The 17,647-nt window shown below is 35.2% G+C and overlaps 1 protein-coding gene across 1 annotated transcript; it reads right to left on the reverse strand.

The window, feature by feature from the left end:
* Positions 1-6,438: 6,438 nt before the first annotated feature.
* On the reverse strand, positions 6,439-8,969 carry LOC133784602 (receptor-like protein EIX2). The gene is made up of 2 exons (XM_062223897.1): positions 6,517-8,969; positions 6,439-6,475 (listed from the first exon to the last, which is right to left on the reverse strand). Exons 1-2 carry the CDS (start codon positions 8,967-8,969, stop codon positions 6,439-6,441), a joined length of 2,490 nt encoding a protein of 829 aa, XP_062079881.1.
* Between the last annotated feature and the right edge of the window lie 8,678 nt (positions 8,970-17,647).

Here is a 17,647-nt window from a genome sequence, read left to right on the forward strand (position 1 = left end):
AAATATTTAATTGTTGGTGACTTTGCTATACCAAGTCACTATGTTGCCACACCATCATAACTGTTAGTACTTGTTTATGTTGCCACACCAAGTCACTATGTTGCCACACCTTATAATTAATTGCTTTTATTTACTATTTATATTAAATTAAATTTAAATATATTATTAAAATTACATATATAGAAATATTATCTTTACTCACAAATAAATAAGTGTAGGTAAAAATAGGTATACCAGAACTTGCCACGTGAACCAATCATTTAGTGGCATGTAACTAATAAAAATGGACAAGTAACCCAATAACTTAGTTTCAACTGGTCCAATAAATGTGTGCCACGTGTTTCATTAAAAAATTGTCACAATGCTTGTGTGTTTCATTAAAAAATTGCCACAAGTAGTAGTAGTAGTAGTATAAAGATGTTATTTATTATACTATAAGGTTTAGATAAAATTAATAAGATCATGACACTTGTCGTGTACATGTTTATTTAAGGATTTAATTATAGTTTAAATAAAAGAAAGTTCAAGAAAGCTTTAGAATCTTCCAAGACCATTAGGAGCATGACATTTGTCACAATCTTATTTATTTGTGGATTGGATTGTTATTTAGATAATTAAATAGATTTTCCCGTAACTTTAGGGTACTGTAACTTTCGACCTATTTTTGACCCAGTTATATTAGGAATTTTGAAAAATAGAATTTCTAAAAAGTTGTAGATAATTGAATTGGATTTCTAACGGTATAAAGATGGTCTAAATCGATATCTTACAGCTCTAGTTATGTTGATTTTACTGCAGGTGAGTTTAGAGTTACGAGATTTAGGGAGTTAGAAGTTAGGATTCTATTTTTTTTTATTATTTTTGTTTTTAATTTTAAAAATTATGCTTTGACTCCTTAAACCTCTCTCTAAACAATTTGACCAAGTCCTAAGCCTTTGACTGAGGAATATTCAAATATTTTCAATTAAATTCATTTTTTTTATTCAAAGCCAAAAAGAAGATTTTTATTCCTAGAACTCTATAAATAGGACTTAGAACCCAGCCTTTCAATTCACTCTTCAGCTGTGATCAGACTCCAAGGTGCTAGAGAGACCTTAAGAGTATAAACACTTGGGTTGGGGAAAAGCTTTGCCATTCTTAAGCTTTATAAAACACTTTGGGAAGTGAGGTTTAATGTATTTTGGTATTGGAGTTAGACCAATCCATAAGGTCAACTAATGTACTCTTATTCTTAAGTTCAATTCTGTTTGATTCCTTAGCTTCTTTAGTTTTCGTTTAGGTTCTAACTTTTGTTATGATTTTGTGGTTAGGATTTTAAGTTCTTTGAACTTAAGGTGTCTTTTCGGTAAGTTTCCTCTTAGTGGTTTAGTTCTATTCTTTTCATCTCTTTCCTTTAGAAATACTTACCATTTTTATTGTTGGTTTTAGGAGTGTTCCAAGTCCCGCATTTGTTCTCATATCCCGGTTTTGGTAAGGAAAATAGGATAGTTTTTATATGCTTATATGTATGTTTATGTATAATATGTTTATTCTATAGTACGCTATGTTATGTTTATCTGGGTCTCATAGTTTCTTAGTGCCCTAGTGTTTATCATTTTTATGTTTATAGTTATGATTTATACTACCTCAGATATTAGACAGGGGACCTAGATGGGTTATCATATATACTATCATGTGATCTAACCTACCTCAGATATTAGACAGGGGACGTAGATGGTTTATCACATGTCTTAATGGCCATTAATAGTGTAGTCCTATATGGTATACGTCTTTATAGTCATATGTTCATATGTTTATGATATATGTTTTGCTAGTCATATGTTTTTAGTGTATGCTTATGATTTATTATGTATGTTTTAGATAGTATTATGTTTTATAGTATATGATGTAGTTTTATGCTCATGTATGTGATGTATGTTTTTAGTAGGTTTTCCTTGCTGGGCATTAGGCTCACTCCTTTATTTTTAGTGTGATGCAGGAAATTAAATATGGAGGGCGGAAGGATTCTTGGAAGCTTGGCTTGTGTGTTGAGGATGAACGGACTGAGTGAACTGCGTGTCGATCGAGGATGACGTTTATTTTAGTCTTTTAAATTATGTTTTGATGTAATTCTGCGATTAGTATTTAAAGTATATGTTTTTATTTTTGTTTTATCAAACAATGTTTTTACATTTTAAATAATGGGTACCCATACCATATTTTGCATTCTATTTTGTAATATTTACTTTGGAATTTTAATAAAGTTATTATTATTTCTTATGTATGTTTTCTTCAAAGTAGCACTAAGTCCAGTAGTTTTAATGGTCCAAAGTCTTAGAAATAGTTGGATCATTACAATTAGATGGCACGTCAAATAACTCAAAGTCATTTATGTGGGGTCCATGTGAGTTTTACCTACCAAAATGTCAATCATAGGTAGTAGTACCTTTCTCGACTAACTATAACCTACCAATACAAAATTGGTCAAATTATGTAGATAAAAAGATTTACCTACCAGTATGCTATCTTTACCTACGATTAATATTGGTAGGTAAATATCGAATTTCTTGTAGTGTTTTAATTTCTAAATTATTTTTAATTTTAATTATACATATATGGCACTAATGTGATATATGCCAAATCAACAATCTGTTAGCCACATAGTATAAACTAATAGGGTTTTTTTACATTTCATTAATGTGTCTAGTTCGGGTAATTTCTATTAGGCAACAAAATTTGAGGGCACGATTTGATAGTGGTAATAATCTGGGGGTGAAAATCATACTGTTTATTTATTTTGTTTATGGATGTTCAACGAATTGGAAGAAACCAACCAAACAACCCCAAATTTTAGTAGAACATATATGTTGAATGCAACTTTTCAGTTTATCATTGATATATATTTATATATATATATACTAGATACAAGTAACATGTAATGCGCGTTTGCTTAGTTTTATTTCAAGAATTTATGAATTATTTTTATTAAATTTATATCATTGTAGGATAAATTTCAAATAAATAAACAATATTATATATAAAAAAATGACATAAACATAATAAATGAAAAATTAAACCAAAATATTGTTTATGCTTTTTTAAATATATATAATATGATAATATTTTTAAACGCAAATGATGACTTTTTAATAAAAATTAAGATTATGTATTATATATTATTATTATAATGATATTTTATAATATTTAAATTTATATTAATATATTTAGTAAAAAATTGTAATTATATAATATTATTATAATAATATTTTATAACATTTAAAATTATATTTATATTAATATAAATTTTAAATATATAATTTTGTATTATATATTATTATAATAATGATATTTTATAACATTTGAATTTATATTAATATAATTATTATATAAGTAGGTTTATATTAAATATTATTATTATAATGATATTTTATAAAATTTGAATTTATATTAATATAATTAATATTAACATTTGAATGTATATAATTAATATAACAATAAATCAATTCACAGGTAGACGAATGCAACAAGAGAATCATATTCTATGAAACTTATATCGTAGCATATATAATGGAAAAACTTCACACTGAGACATTTAGTATTTCAACTAAATACTAAAAATTTAATATTACTATATATACTTCACACTGAGGTGGAATGTCGCCGTTGATAGGAGTTTTTAGGCACAATTATTTTGCGGCGACGTATTTGTAGTGATATGTCGTCACTGATTAGTATCAACGGCGACATAAGGTTTTTAGTGACTACAGACATCGCTGTTGATACACATATTTCTTGTGCTGGTTTCAATAAATATACTTTAATTTAGTGGAATTTGTTAAAGAAGACATCAATCCAAACAACCTGTTTTGACAAATAAAGTAATACATTAACAAATAAAAAAACACCTCAATCAATAATTGATATTCCACACACTAACAAGTATATAATTGGATAATTAGATTGGACTGATGTTAAAAGTAATTTATATATATTGAATTGAATAAAATATTGCCAAAAAATATTTGTAGGAGAAATAGTAATCTCTAAATATAGAGAAGAGAGACTACAACATTAGGCATTATATATATATATATATATACTTATAAAGTAGAGCTTTTAATTGAAGTGCATTTTTTAACATTTTTCTCTAAATTTTGAACGCGTGGTTGGGTACTTTGATATAATCATATTTTCTTGTCTTTATTTGTAACACATAGTACAAGTAAACTAATGCCCAATAAAAAAAGTTGTGAAATGCACAACCTATCATATTTTCATTTACAAAAGCATACAGTATTGCCCTTTGCCTTTCTTAAACGGTGACTAATTAACACTCTTTAGAAGAAATTATTGAAGTCATTTTTTTAGTGGTATTGGATTCTTTCCAAGCCTATTAATGAACACTACTTTTAATTCAAAATCTTGTTTTTGGTGGGGTTTCTTTCTAAGTCTTTTGATGAGCACTTTGATTAAGTTTATGATTGACCTATTATTTTATTTTGTGGGTGTTTTCACCTTAAAAGTAACAATATTTAGTGCAGATATGTTATAATCACAACCTTTATTAATAATAAGACTTCACAAAAAAGTTTATCAATGATAATATTTTTTACTGATTTGAGTGCATACTTACCACTCTTTTACAGTCAAGTTGTTACTACTCATCATTCACTAGTTTTATTTTATTTTTCTTGATGGGAAAACTTGTTAGTCAAACCATGAGTAACGAAAAAATTCGTCAACAAATACTAAAATATTCAGTGATTAAAGAGAAATTTACATGTATCACTAACTGTTAAGAAAATTTGAAGACCTCGATCTTTCCTTTACATTTATACAGAGTTTTCTGCAACTTCCGACAAGCTATGTTGTTGTGGCACCTTCAAGCTTCATCGACATATTCGTAATGAGAAGCAATTGATATCTATGGCTTCATCTTCTCCAATGGTAGCAACGATGTTCTCTAGTGCTTATCCACAGTTCATATCAAAACCAATATAGGAAAAAAATAAAAAGAAGGTAGTATTTGTATATGCAACTCTGGACAACCAAACATGCAATGCATGTCGGGCTTTTACCTAGTACTATAATATGTTGTAGTGTTGGTTAAAACATAACATATAATTTTTTTTATTATTTTTAATTTTAATTATACATGTGGCACTAACTTAACATATGCCAAATCAACAATTTATTAGCCACATAGTACCGAAACTAATAGAATTTTTACATTTCATTAATGTGTCTAGTTTGGGTAATTTCTATTAGGCAAAAAAAATTATTTATAATTTATATATATATATATATTACAATTTGACAAGTGATAATAATTTGGAAGAGAAAATCCTACTTATTTATTTTGTTTTTGGATGTTCAACGCATTGGAAGAAACTAACCAATCAACTCCAAATTGTAGTAGAACATAGTTGTTGAATGCAACTTTTCAGTTTATCATTCATATATATATTTGGATTACTTCTGAATGGTTACTATTTATAGATTAGTACTAATAATTATGATGATATGACAATATAGTGATTTGGTATAACAAATCACTAACAGGTAAATATTTTTTCTAAACTAATTTCGAATTTAGTTTTTTTTTTTTTGTCATAATTAATATTGTTTCTAGCCAATGAGAGACTCTTATTATATTTAGAAATTGATATGTATTTGAAAAATGAAAAATTTACAATATTATATTTTTATAATAAATATACGTATTTCATCAAGTGAGCCTTCCAAAATTTTGAAAAATCAAAATTTATTTTTAAAAATATTAATTAACAACTATAAATAAGGATCATTGATCTTATTTCAATAATTAATATTAAAGTAATCAATGGACAGCAGTAACCAGCAACCATTCTATGAAACTTGTAATGTAGCATAATGGAAAAACTTCACACTGAGACATATTTACTATTTCAACTCTGAACACTTCAAACCATCTTAAAGCCGCTAGCTCCACCTCATTTGATGTAAGACCAACACCCTTGCCCACGATGAACAAGTTCTTTATTAATTCACTAAAACTCCAACAAAAAAATATCAAATCAGAAAAAAATAATATATAGTGAAGGAAAAATAATAAAAAGTTTACAAGTATTGCAATTGATAATTAATACCTTATTTTCTGCTAGCTAGAAAACCTGCTCTTCACCTTAACTGCTTTGACAAAAAATGGTGTCATCCATGTAGAACCAATTTCACTTTATTTAAGAATTGGAAAAAGGCTTGTTTCCAAGAAATATTGAACAAAAATAACCAGTAACTCCAGCGAACCCAACTCCAAATCCAGCTCCAAATCCCATTTGAAGCCATGGCATGTCAAACCATTCTTTACCATCTTTAACAACACTGTCCCCAATGTTAGTTGAATGATGTGAGTTACTTTCGGAGCATGAGTTTGGTAGAGGATTACCACAAAGTCCAATGTTTCCGATGAATGAAGAAGCATTAAAGCTTTGCAGTTGAGTGGCCATAGGGATTCTTCCTGAGAATTTGTTATTTGACAAATCCAAGTTTGCCAAAAACGATAGCTCCTCGAAGCTTGTGGGAATTGTACCTGAAAGATTGTTGTTGGAGAAATCCAATGCTTGTAGGTTGCTCAACTTACCAATCTCCCTTGGAATCGGTCCATATAAATGGTTCCTTGATAAGTTTAGTTGAACCAATTCAACCAGACTTGTCAGTTCTTCAGGTATTTGACCAGAGAGTTTATTGCTTGACAGATCGATGAGTTTCAATAACTGCGAAATTTTCTGAAACTGGTAATATTTTCCTTTCCACATAATTTTTGTTTGCGCTATTTCATTAAAATTATAGGCCATCGTACCAGACCTCCTCTTGATAACAAACCAATGGGTAAACACCATCTTTTGAGTACTATTATCCATCATATGAGTAAAATTGTTTATGCACGAAGGAATATCTCCAGAGAGATCATTCATTGAAAGGTCTAAAATTTGAATGGAACGAATGTGGCATAAATTTGATGGTATACTTCCATAAAATTTATTTGATTTAAGGCCAAGGATGATCAAATTTCTAAGTCCTTCCCCCATCCATGTTGGTATTTCTCCTTCCAACGAATTCTCCTCCAAATCAAGAAACTGAAGATTTGCACAATTCTTTATTGACGAAGGTAAAGCTCCCGATAAGTTGTTGTGCCTCAGATTTAAATACTGAATTTTATTCAAAAAGCCCATTGAGCTTGGGATCCCTCCAGACAAATTGTTGTCGTTTAAGATGAGAAACTCCAAAGACTTCAAGTTCCCCCAACAATCAGGGATGCTTCCGAATAACAAGTTATTAGAAACATCAAGATGTTCTGTTTTGTCGGACACTGCTTGACAAACAAAATCTTTGATAGTAACAAAGTGATTATCAGAGAGATGTAACACATGCACACTAGACAGATAGTGTGGGATTGAGCCATGAATTTGATTATCCTGTAGTTTTAGAACCATCAGTTTGGAAGCATGGTTGGAAAACCAATCAGGAATAACATCATCAATTTCGGTGCGTGAAATATCAAGAATAGAAATATTTGTTTGGTTTCGAAGCCATCTGGGAAACTGAGGACCTAACTTGCAGGACATCAACTTAACGGAGAGTAGGTCGAAGGGTGGAACCCAAGCGGGATCGAATTTCACTGTTAACATGTTCCGAGATAAGTACAGTTCCTTTAGATTGGAAAGTTTACGGAAGTGAACTTCTGAGACAAGGCCAGAGAAATCGTTATCAGAGAAATCGAAATCCTCGAGATATTGGAGCTCACCAATACTTTCAGGTATAGTGCCATTGAACCTGTTATTATTGGCAAGCAATACTCTAAGGTCTGACAACACTGAAAGATTGGTCAGTATGGGTCCTTCGAGTTGGTTGTTAAAGATGCTTAAATATTGTAGACGGGTCGGAAATGTATTTGAATCATCAGGAAAAGAACCTCTCAGGTTGTTCTTACTCAGATCCATAATATACAATGAGTTTCTAGCACAGCCATTGAGGCTTTTAAAAACATCATCGAGTGTTGTGTTGAACTTGTTGATTTCCAACCATAGAAATTTAAGACTGCAGAGATTCCCCAACGATTTTGGTATTCCACCTTCGAATTCATTGGCCGACAAAGCAATTTTCTTGAGATATCTCATGTTTTCAAAAGAATTTGGAAGAGTTCCTTTAATGTCACTATCAGATAGTGAAAGATTAACGAGACTGGTGCTGATATTGAGCAACCAAGGAACTGTTGTGGGGTGTACGGAACTCTTCACAATGGAAAGATCTGTGAGAGAATTAGAGGATGAATTGGAATGCGAAAGAGATGAGATATCTACTTGTGGTAATACACAATTAGACAATGCCAAATATGATAGGGAGGAGGCTGTTTTGAATGATTGAAACCAATTTGTGGCTTTGGTCAAATGAGTATTTCCAAGCCCAAAGTGTTGAAGAGAATTGAGATGAGAAAGCCATTCAAGACTATTACCAATCAACTGACCATAGCCAGGGTCATTGTAAAGATTGAGGTACTTTAACCTCGTCAGATTCCCAAGTTGGGAAGGAATGATTCCAACAATGAGATTATACGAAAGGTCGAGATATGTAAGTCTAGACAAAGAGCCAATGAACTCGGGAATGTTAGTGAAATTATTGCTACTAAGATCCACGTAGCTCAAATGTTGTAACTCGGCCAATGAAGAACTGATTTGACCACTCAATATTTGTTCATTAGATTGAGCAGGAAGATCAAGAGCAATAATATGATGAGTTGAGTTATCACACCTGATTCCTCTCCAAGAGCAACAATCTCCGCCGGTGCTTGCCCAGGATGATAGAACGTTGTATTCGTCGACAAGGCCTTGCTTAAAGCCTACAAGGGCTTCTCTCTCCTTCTCTATGCATTGTCCATCAACACTGCTGCTCGTACTCCATACATGACACGTGGCTACGACAAACAAAAGAACGAAAACTCTTATCATCGTCATCATGTTAAGCTATTAATTGGTTTAGTGCAAATTTAACTGCCATATAAATATATATATATATATACATATAAAATTTGGGGACCACACGATTGACGTCTCATTATCTTTGGACGACTCATTATTAGTCTTATTGAAAAGTAAACACCTTTATTGTGTGGCTAATCTGCTACGTACAATCTCTATCCACAAACGTAGCAGTTACTCCATATATATATATATATATATATGGAGTTTGATTGTGTTTGATGTTAGAGATAATTTAGATTTTACATTAATAAACATATATACATATATATTAAGTATTTGTTTTTGAATTAAACTGAAAATAAAATGATAATTATAAAATTCTAATATGAATTTATTAGGTATTTATAATCCTAATTTGAATAGTAGGGAAATACAAAATTGAAGCTATATTAAATTTGTTTAAAAATTTGTGGAATACAAATTTGAGTATTTTTTAATAGGCATTTAAACTCTAGTAATTAATAAATATATAAATATTTTTAACATATATATGTATACAAACATTTTTAAATAATTATCATTGTAAAATATCTTAAAAAATAGCTTATTTTAATTTATTTAATTGTTTGTTTATATAATTTTATCTAAGTTTAAGTCATGTTTACAATCTACCGTTAAATATAAGAATATTCAGTTAAAGTTAACGAAAAAAAATAAAAATTGTTAAAACAAAAAATTTCTGATATCTACACAAAATTTTTATATAGAAGAGATATTACTTTCTCCATCAAAAGTGAATTGCAGACGCAATTAATCTGTGCAGAAATTTATTGGATTGGATGTTAGATGGTAGATGGTAAATTACACAAGAACTTAGATGAGAATCATCAAAATTTAATTTCTAGTTCGATTTAATATATCGGATGAGAAAATAGTATCAAAATGTAGTATATTAAATTTAATTTGAAGATTGGCATTTTAAATTTATATTTTGATAATGTTACCTTAAAACACTTGTTCAAATAATATGACTCAAAACGTGTGGGGCGTCCTCCAAGCTCTTGTCACCTTCAAGCAGGGCCTTGTTGATCTAGCCTTCCAAGTCGATCATCTAACACACCTTCAAAAGCATGTCACATTTCACAAACACTCTAAAGCGCGACATGCTCCATTCAGTTGGAGCCTTCTTCGAACTCTATTTTGATGTCTGTGTTTAGACTGAACAAGTCCCCCTTCTTCGAAAATTTTTGTTTGCTGTTGTGACACAACAGGCCCATCTGTTTGGCCTAATTGAGTTTGGTATGCAGCTGGTGTGGCTCATTTGTCATGGCAGTTTGGGCCTCAGCTATCCCAATTGTTGGTATTAAATAAGAAAATTTCATAATACGCAGCGGAATGTATAGGGAATAGGATTTAAAAAAAAATCATTAATACCAGCCAAGATCATACATATATAGATATGGCTGCAGTCAAAGAAGGCAAGACCACAGACTTCTCTATAACAGGACAAGGGTTCTTGAAATATAAAGGTTGGGTATGCGTGCCGAATAACCATGAAATTAAGATGAATATTTTAGAAGATGCGTACACTGCCCCATACTTTGTTCACCCTAGATCTACCAAGAAGACTCATGACCTTAAGGCACTATATTGGTGGCAGCCGGTAATGAAGAAAGATGTAGCAGAGTATGTGTCCAAATGTCTAATATGCTAGAAGTAAAGGCGGAACATCAGCAACCCACAAGCTTATTTGTAACAACCCAACTATTCTAGACTTTGGACCATTAATGGCTACTATACTAATCTTAAGAAAACGTACATATGAAATAACCATAACTTTATTTAAAAACTGTAAAGTAAAGGTTAAATACATAAAAATTCATTTAGGATATGGGATCCCATTGTTTTGAAAACAAAACATAACTTAAATAAATTGGTTACAAAATTAAGTGCGGAAAAATAATACATAGAAATCATAACTAAAAGACTTAAAAACTTCATCCTCGAATCGAACGCGCAATCCACCGATTCCATCCTGCCTCAAGACACATCCTCAAGCTGCCAAGAATCTTTCTGCCGCCATAACTATTTTCCTGCACATATAAACATAAAGGAATGAGCATAATGCCCAGCAAGGAAAAACTACTAAACACATAAACATACACATAAAATCATATCATAACATATGCTAAAAACATATCATAACATATACTATATAAGGCTATACTTATTATGGCCATTATGACATGTGATAAATCATCTATGTTCCCTGTCTAATATTTGAGGTAGATTAGATCACATGTAGTGTATGATAACCCATCTATGTCCCCTGTCTAATATTTGAGGTAGGGTAAATCATAACATAACATATAAAAACATAAACTTATCGTTTAGATAGAATAATTAAGAATGTGGCATTCGTCACATGTATGTTTATTAAGGATAGGATTTTAGATGAATAAATTTATCAAGGATCTCGTATTACTCAGTCAAAGTGGTTTAAACAACTTCAAGTGTGCTTAAAATGTGCAAAACCGTGTTTAATATATCAACATATGCCGATATATCACAGCTATAGGGGCTGATATATTGCCTATGTTGATACAGAAAATAAGTCGACTTTGCACGAGCGAAACCACAGAGCCTAGGGAATATGGGCCAGGTGATATATCGACTATAAGAGGCAATATATCGGCTCCACCTACATATTTTGAAACTCCGTGGAATCCAAGCTAGTAACAACCGTCAACAACTTGGACTTACTCTAGAACGATTTTGACCAAGTTCTGGGCATCTGTTGAGTAGAAAACTCCATTTTTATTCATTTTAATGGGAGTTAGTTTCACTCCTTGAACTCTATAAATAGGAGCCTTCACTTAGCCATTTGCATCATCTTTCAAAAACTTTTCAGAGCCTCCAAGCTGCTAAATTTGTTCTAGAAAGAAACACTAGGGTTTTGGAGTTGGAAGCTTTCAAATCTAAGCTTTTATACACACATGGAAAGTAAGCTGGAGTGTGATTTTGGTATTGAGGTGTAGATTAAAGTTCTAATCTATCCAAGGTACTCTTAATCCTCAAGTTTAGTTCATTACGATTCCTCTTGTTCTTTTCTTTTACCTCAAATCCTAACTTGTTATAATGGCTTTTGGTTAGGTGTTTAATTTTTTTGAAAGTTAAGGTTTTCGGTAAGTTCTTGTCTTGATGGTTTAGATATTCTTTTCATCTTCTTTTCTTTAGGAAACATATGGTTGTACTGTTTGGTTTTAGGAGTTTCCAATCGTGTATTTGTCTCCAATATACCCCAGTTTTGGTAAGGAAAATAAGTTAGATTTTATGTATGTATGTATGTATGTATGTATGTATGTATGTATGTATGTATGTATGTATGTTGTTTTTATGTCTTTTAGTCGCTTGGGAAAAATGGTTGCTTAGATAGCAAATAAGCAAATCCTGAGATTTTTATCATTATCGTAGATTATAGTTGTGCCTAAACCTACATCTAAATAGTAGTAAGATGACTATAGATGGTTTATATCACATACTACGGTAATGAGTTAATGACCATTAATATTGTCATCCATTTTTATGTTTTATGTTTTAATAGTTTTTCCTTATCGGGCATTAGGCTCATCAATTCCTTTTTATTTAGATAGTGCAGGTAAATGAACATGGAAGGTGTTGACGCCGTTTTTCGTCAACAGATAAAAGAATAGAGCACGTAAACAATTAAAGACAATGGCCAAAAGAAACAAACGAATCAAACACACGGTTTTTTACGTGGTTCAGCAATTAAATCTGCCTAGTCCACGAGTCACTGTTATTAACCTCAAGATTATCTCTGAACAATTCTTTAGCAAGAATTCTCCAGAGTTTTCTCTCAAGGATCAGGATTTTCCCTCCTTTACAATGATGCATGCCTTCTCTATTTATAGAGAAGAATGCAGAATACTATCCCACATATTTTGGGTAGTTACTCCTTTGTGAATAAAAATAAATGGCTTTAAATGCCAATAATCAGATATTAAAGGAAACGTCCCCCAAAGATCAGGGGGCGTATAACTGTATTAAATAATATCCCACAATTCTTGGGGATTTACATCAATTAATGAGGACTACATCTCATAGTTATTACACTTGTAGATACTCAAGGTGGTTATAGTGTATCTTCAAGGCTCCAGCATTTCTGGTCTCATGTCATTGTGCGAGCCACTGACATCTCCCGAGCTAACGTTTCTTTCGAGATGGGATATCGAGCTCAAGAACCATGCTCCGAAGTTCCTGAAGATGAAGGTGTTCTCGGAGCTACCTTTCGAGATCGAGGTCATTTCGAGATCACCGCACTCGAGGTCATACATCATACTTTGTTGCGAACTCTAATCCTCACGAGACCATTTGTTGCGAACTCAGCTTTCGAGGTCATATTTACTATGGCTCGAAATCTGGGTATAACATTTTGCCCCCTCAAAAGTATTTGTTCGAATCCTAAGAGAAGGAAACTTTTGAACTACTCTTTTCGGGAACCATACCGTCACACTCTTGAAAATGGACACGTGCCAGATGGGTATTGCTCACTTTTGGTACTTGAGTACCTTGGGAACACGCCCACGATCGTTCGTCTGACAACTTTTCGGCGCCATCTTGTCACCGATTCCCATCCATTCGATCTGTTGGGGAATTTAATCTACGCTCCTGATTAATTCAGTTTTCCCACCTATATATACAATACCCCCTCTTCGTCTTCTTCACATTTGTTCATCACAAGCCAGAAAAAAGAAAAACACTCCCTAAACTTCTTATCACAGTTTACACTCAGTGCATGTTTTCTAGGCCGAAGAAACAAAGGAATCCTGGTTTGTACGAGTCAGTGAGTTCTTTCTTGCAACCTCTTCTTCACTCGACGATTTCGCTGCAATCATCATCACTGTGTAAGTACGCCATTTTTGTTGTTCTTTTTATACTGTGTTTGCTGTGTATGTTAGTTTACGTTCTTAGCATGATGCGATAGGAGGTTTTGAACCGATAGGTTTTTAGGCTTTCTGGATTTTCACTCTGGATGTTCATCTCTGGTTTATACCCAGTTTCGACATTTGAATGTGGTTCCTATTTTCTGGGTTTTGACATTCTTAGGCAGCGTTTCTTGTACATTAAGCTTTCGGATAAAAACATGGGTTTTGACAAATACACGAAACCCAAAAATGCCTTTCCTGGCTAACCGCCACTCTCCTTTCCTTTGAATTTCGGGACTTTCAAAAAAAAAAATCATCCACGCTCCTTTTCCTTTCCTGTGGAACACACGCTCTGACTCTTTAGTAAGGGTCTTAATTCTTAGTTTCTTGTCCTTAAATCTCCGAGCTCATCCATCGAGCTCGTGATTCTTGCATGCATGGCCCTCACCATTTTTTCTTTCTCGTTAGATGTCACAGAATCCGGAAAGACGGTGGGGGTCATTACGAGCAATTCCTTACGAGCCCAAATCTCCGAGCCCGGAATCGATCTTTGCCCGGAACCAGCGTCGGATTAAAGAATACGAGATCGCACGCGAGCAAGAAGACATTCGAGCCCACTATCGTCGCCAGATAGACGAGGTCATTGAAAAGAAGAGAAGGGTTCTTCGGGAAGCCATCTATCCGGAGCCTAACCCAGGACCTAGGCCAGTTCCCCTCGACCCTGCGTTAAAAGTCACGGTAGCATACCACCCGGGGGAACTCCAGTTTTCCTTAATGGCGGAGCCTTCGTCTTCGCAGCCTAGGAGGGAGATGTTTGAAGCCGAATTCTACCAGAGCTCGGTTACCACCTCCGACCAAATAACTGATATCTTGGCCATCCATGGCCTTAGCTCGTTGGACACACTGAAGTGTCGAGCTCCGACAAGGCATGAACGGAGCTGTTTCGCTCCTGGGGGCCGCGATTTCAGTGTGAAATACGCGGCCTGGAGCCAGGAACATATAAGGGCAGGAACTTTGCTGCCCCTAAAGTCCTTTTTCAGAGACTTCATCGATTTCGTTGGGTTGGCTCCATTCGAACTCAACACCAACTCATACAGGGTGCTGTCTGCCCTGAGGTCCTTATTCCACGAGCTGGGGTGGATAGGACCTTCACCCCAAGAGATTTTATATCTCTTTTGTTTGAAGAGTAATCCCTCCCGAGCTCGGGGAGGAGATGGTTTCTACTACCTTTCGAGCTACCCCAAAGAGACGAAGATCTTTGAAGATCTTCCGAACCACCCCCCTGACTTCAAGAAGGCTTTTTTCTGGACAGACGGTCTGTTCCTGTCTCGACATCGTTCGTTTAGGCGGATTCGTAAGTATTCTCGTTACTTTCTATTTTTGAGCTCGAATTTTTAGCCCTTGAATCCATGTTTAGTTGAAGTGTACCTCGTATTTCAGCTAACTTTCAGCGTCCCACCCCTGACGAAACAATGAAGGAGCACAGAGAGGCTCTGCTCCGACTCCCATACGGCAGGAGGTCTCTCTCATTTCTATTACATGAGGACAAGCTGCGAGCTTGTGGGTTGTTGGGACAGGGCCAGTCAACCTCTGACTGGTCCAGTAAAAAATATGAACGCTGGGAGGAAGTGCCACTGCCCACAGGCATCCTTCCTCCGAGGAGAGAAAGGAAAGCATCTCTCCCAATTCGCTCGAGAAGTCCGCGGTCGGGAAATGAGGCCAATGACGAAGCCTCGAGTTCGGACTCCGGAGGAGGTAAAACCCTTCCTACTTCGCGAATGTGGTCCCCCACTTTGTTAAAACACAGGTCCAATAGACTAGTCTCGTGCCCACAGGATAGATACCACTTCTACATATGGAGTTGGGTAGATGACTGTGTCCATAGGTTTGATAGTGGGCTCGGGAAATATGATACCATGTACACCACGGACGAGGTGTGGAATGGGATAGCGGTGCAGTATGGGACCAATGACTATAGGGACCTCTCGAGGTTGTCACCAACTTATAGGGAAGGCACTCCCCCCGCCTCTTCTGAAGACGGGGGAATTTCATGGTCCCCAAGCTCGAGCTCGGGGAAGAGTCCCAATTAGGTTTTTTCTTTAACTGGTTTACATCTTTTCCCAAAGTTATTATCATTGTTTAACTCACTGTCATTATGTAGGTGCCATGAATCCCGACCTCGACGTCGTGCTCTTTAGTGATGGGGGAGCTGGCGCCCAGAAGAGCAAGCGCCCGAGGATACTGAAGAGGCCCGACCGACAGTCCAAGGTATCTAAACGTCACGAGACGACTCCCACGGCCCAGATCACCGCGGACACCTCCAAGGAGCCGACTGCCCACGTCGATGGGTCAGGCTCTACTGCATCCATCTCGCAGCTTCCCACCGAGACTCGGTTAATAGTTGCTCGGCCTCCGAAGAAACCTTCTACCTCAACGGTTCAGCTGCCAACGGCCCGAACTCATACTGAGGAATATGTACTTGATGGCGCCGCTGGGGCAGAAGGGGCGCTTCTCAGCTCGGACGTCCTTTCTCGGGTGGGTCAGAGCTTTTCTGGCTTTGGTGCCGACCACTGGGACCTCGTGCGCAAGGCCTCGGACTGCAACACTCTTTATGAGAAGAGTATCGAACTCTCCGCCACGGTAGCCTTCTCAATTCTGTTTAGAGTATTTATGTCTTAGAGTATTTATGTCTCTGATTATAATTCTGATTCATTCTTTGTGTTTCAGGCCCTTTTTGTTTAAGCACAACTCAACTACAAGCTGACCAACGAGGTGAAAACGAGCTTATCTCTGGCTCAAAAGTCGAAGGATCTCAAGCTGAAGATGGTTGACGAGCTCAAAGACTCGAAGTCTGAAATTGAAAAATTGAAGACCCGTCTCGAGGAGCTTGAAAAGTCAAACGCTGAGCTCGAGAAGGCCAAAGCCAAGCTCGAAGAGGAGAAGTCTGCCACCCTCGATTTCATGGAGAGCGAGAAGACCCGCCTCCTGAATGAGTCTAAGGAGCAGAGGGAGAAAGCGGTCGACCAGGCCATGTACAAACTTTGGGCCGACAATGCCGATCTTGACACCAGCTTCCTGGGTCCTCTCGAAGCCACATATGTTGAGCAGTGGAATGCCCGTCTTTTGGCAAGTACAGCTGCTCGAGAGGTGGCCCAGCAGGATAGTCATGCTATTCGTCCTGGAGGGTCTGGTGATATTGATGCTGAGAAGGCCAAGGATACTCCTCTTCCTTAAATCCGATTTTGGAGAGATCAGTTATCGGGGCTGCGTCCCCTCATTCTTGTAACTATTTAAATTTGTGCCCACGGGGCTGACACAATTTCTTTAACTTTCATATGCCTTACATTATTTGGCTCGAAATATTTTGCATTTTTCCTTTATATGCTTTACATTTCTTGGCTCGAAATATTTTGCATTTTTCTTGCATTGATGAGTTATGTTTATTTAATTCATACAAACACAGTTTAGATTTAGGCTCGAAATTCGATGCATTCATGCATAGTTTATTCGAATTATCCGCTTCCAACCTCGCTATTTATCAAGGTCGGACATTACTTTAACCATGAACTGAAAAGTACTTATATGGCATGTAATATGAATGATTTGGTTATATCTCTGTCACTTTTCCCCATCCTCAGTATCTTGGCTCCGAGGTTATGAGTTCGAAACTATTTTTCTAAGATATTCCAGCCTCGATTTCGACATATTTCGCAATAGGTCTAGGCTCCCATTTATCATTGATCGATAATTTGGCTGGTTTGTTCC

The sequence above is a fragment of the Humulus lupulus genome, chromosome 6, assembly GCF_963169125.1.
Source record: "Humulus lupulus chromosome 6, drHumLupu1.1, whole genome shotgun sequence".
NCBI lineage: Eukaryota > Viridiplantae > Streptophyta > Magnoliopsida > Rosales > Cannabaceae > Humulus > Humulus lupulus.

Bases quoted from the DNA above. Each gene is read 5' to 3' on its own strand.
- LOC133784602 (XM_062223897.1), bottom strand. From the start codon at position 8,969: ATGACGATGATAAGAGTTTTCGTTCTTTTGTTTGTCGTAGCCACGTGT. The intron at 6,476-6,516 runs GTTTTTGGCAAA...ACAAATTCTCAG, and splicing joins ACAAGCTTCGAGGAGCTATC to GAAGAATCCCTATGGCCACT.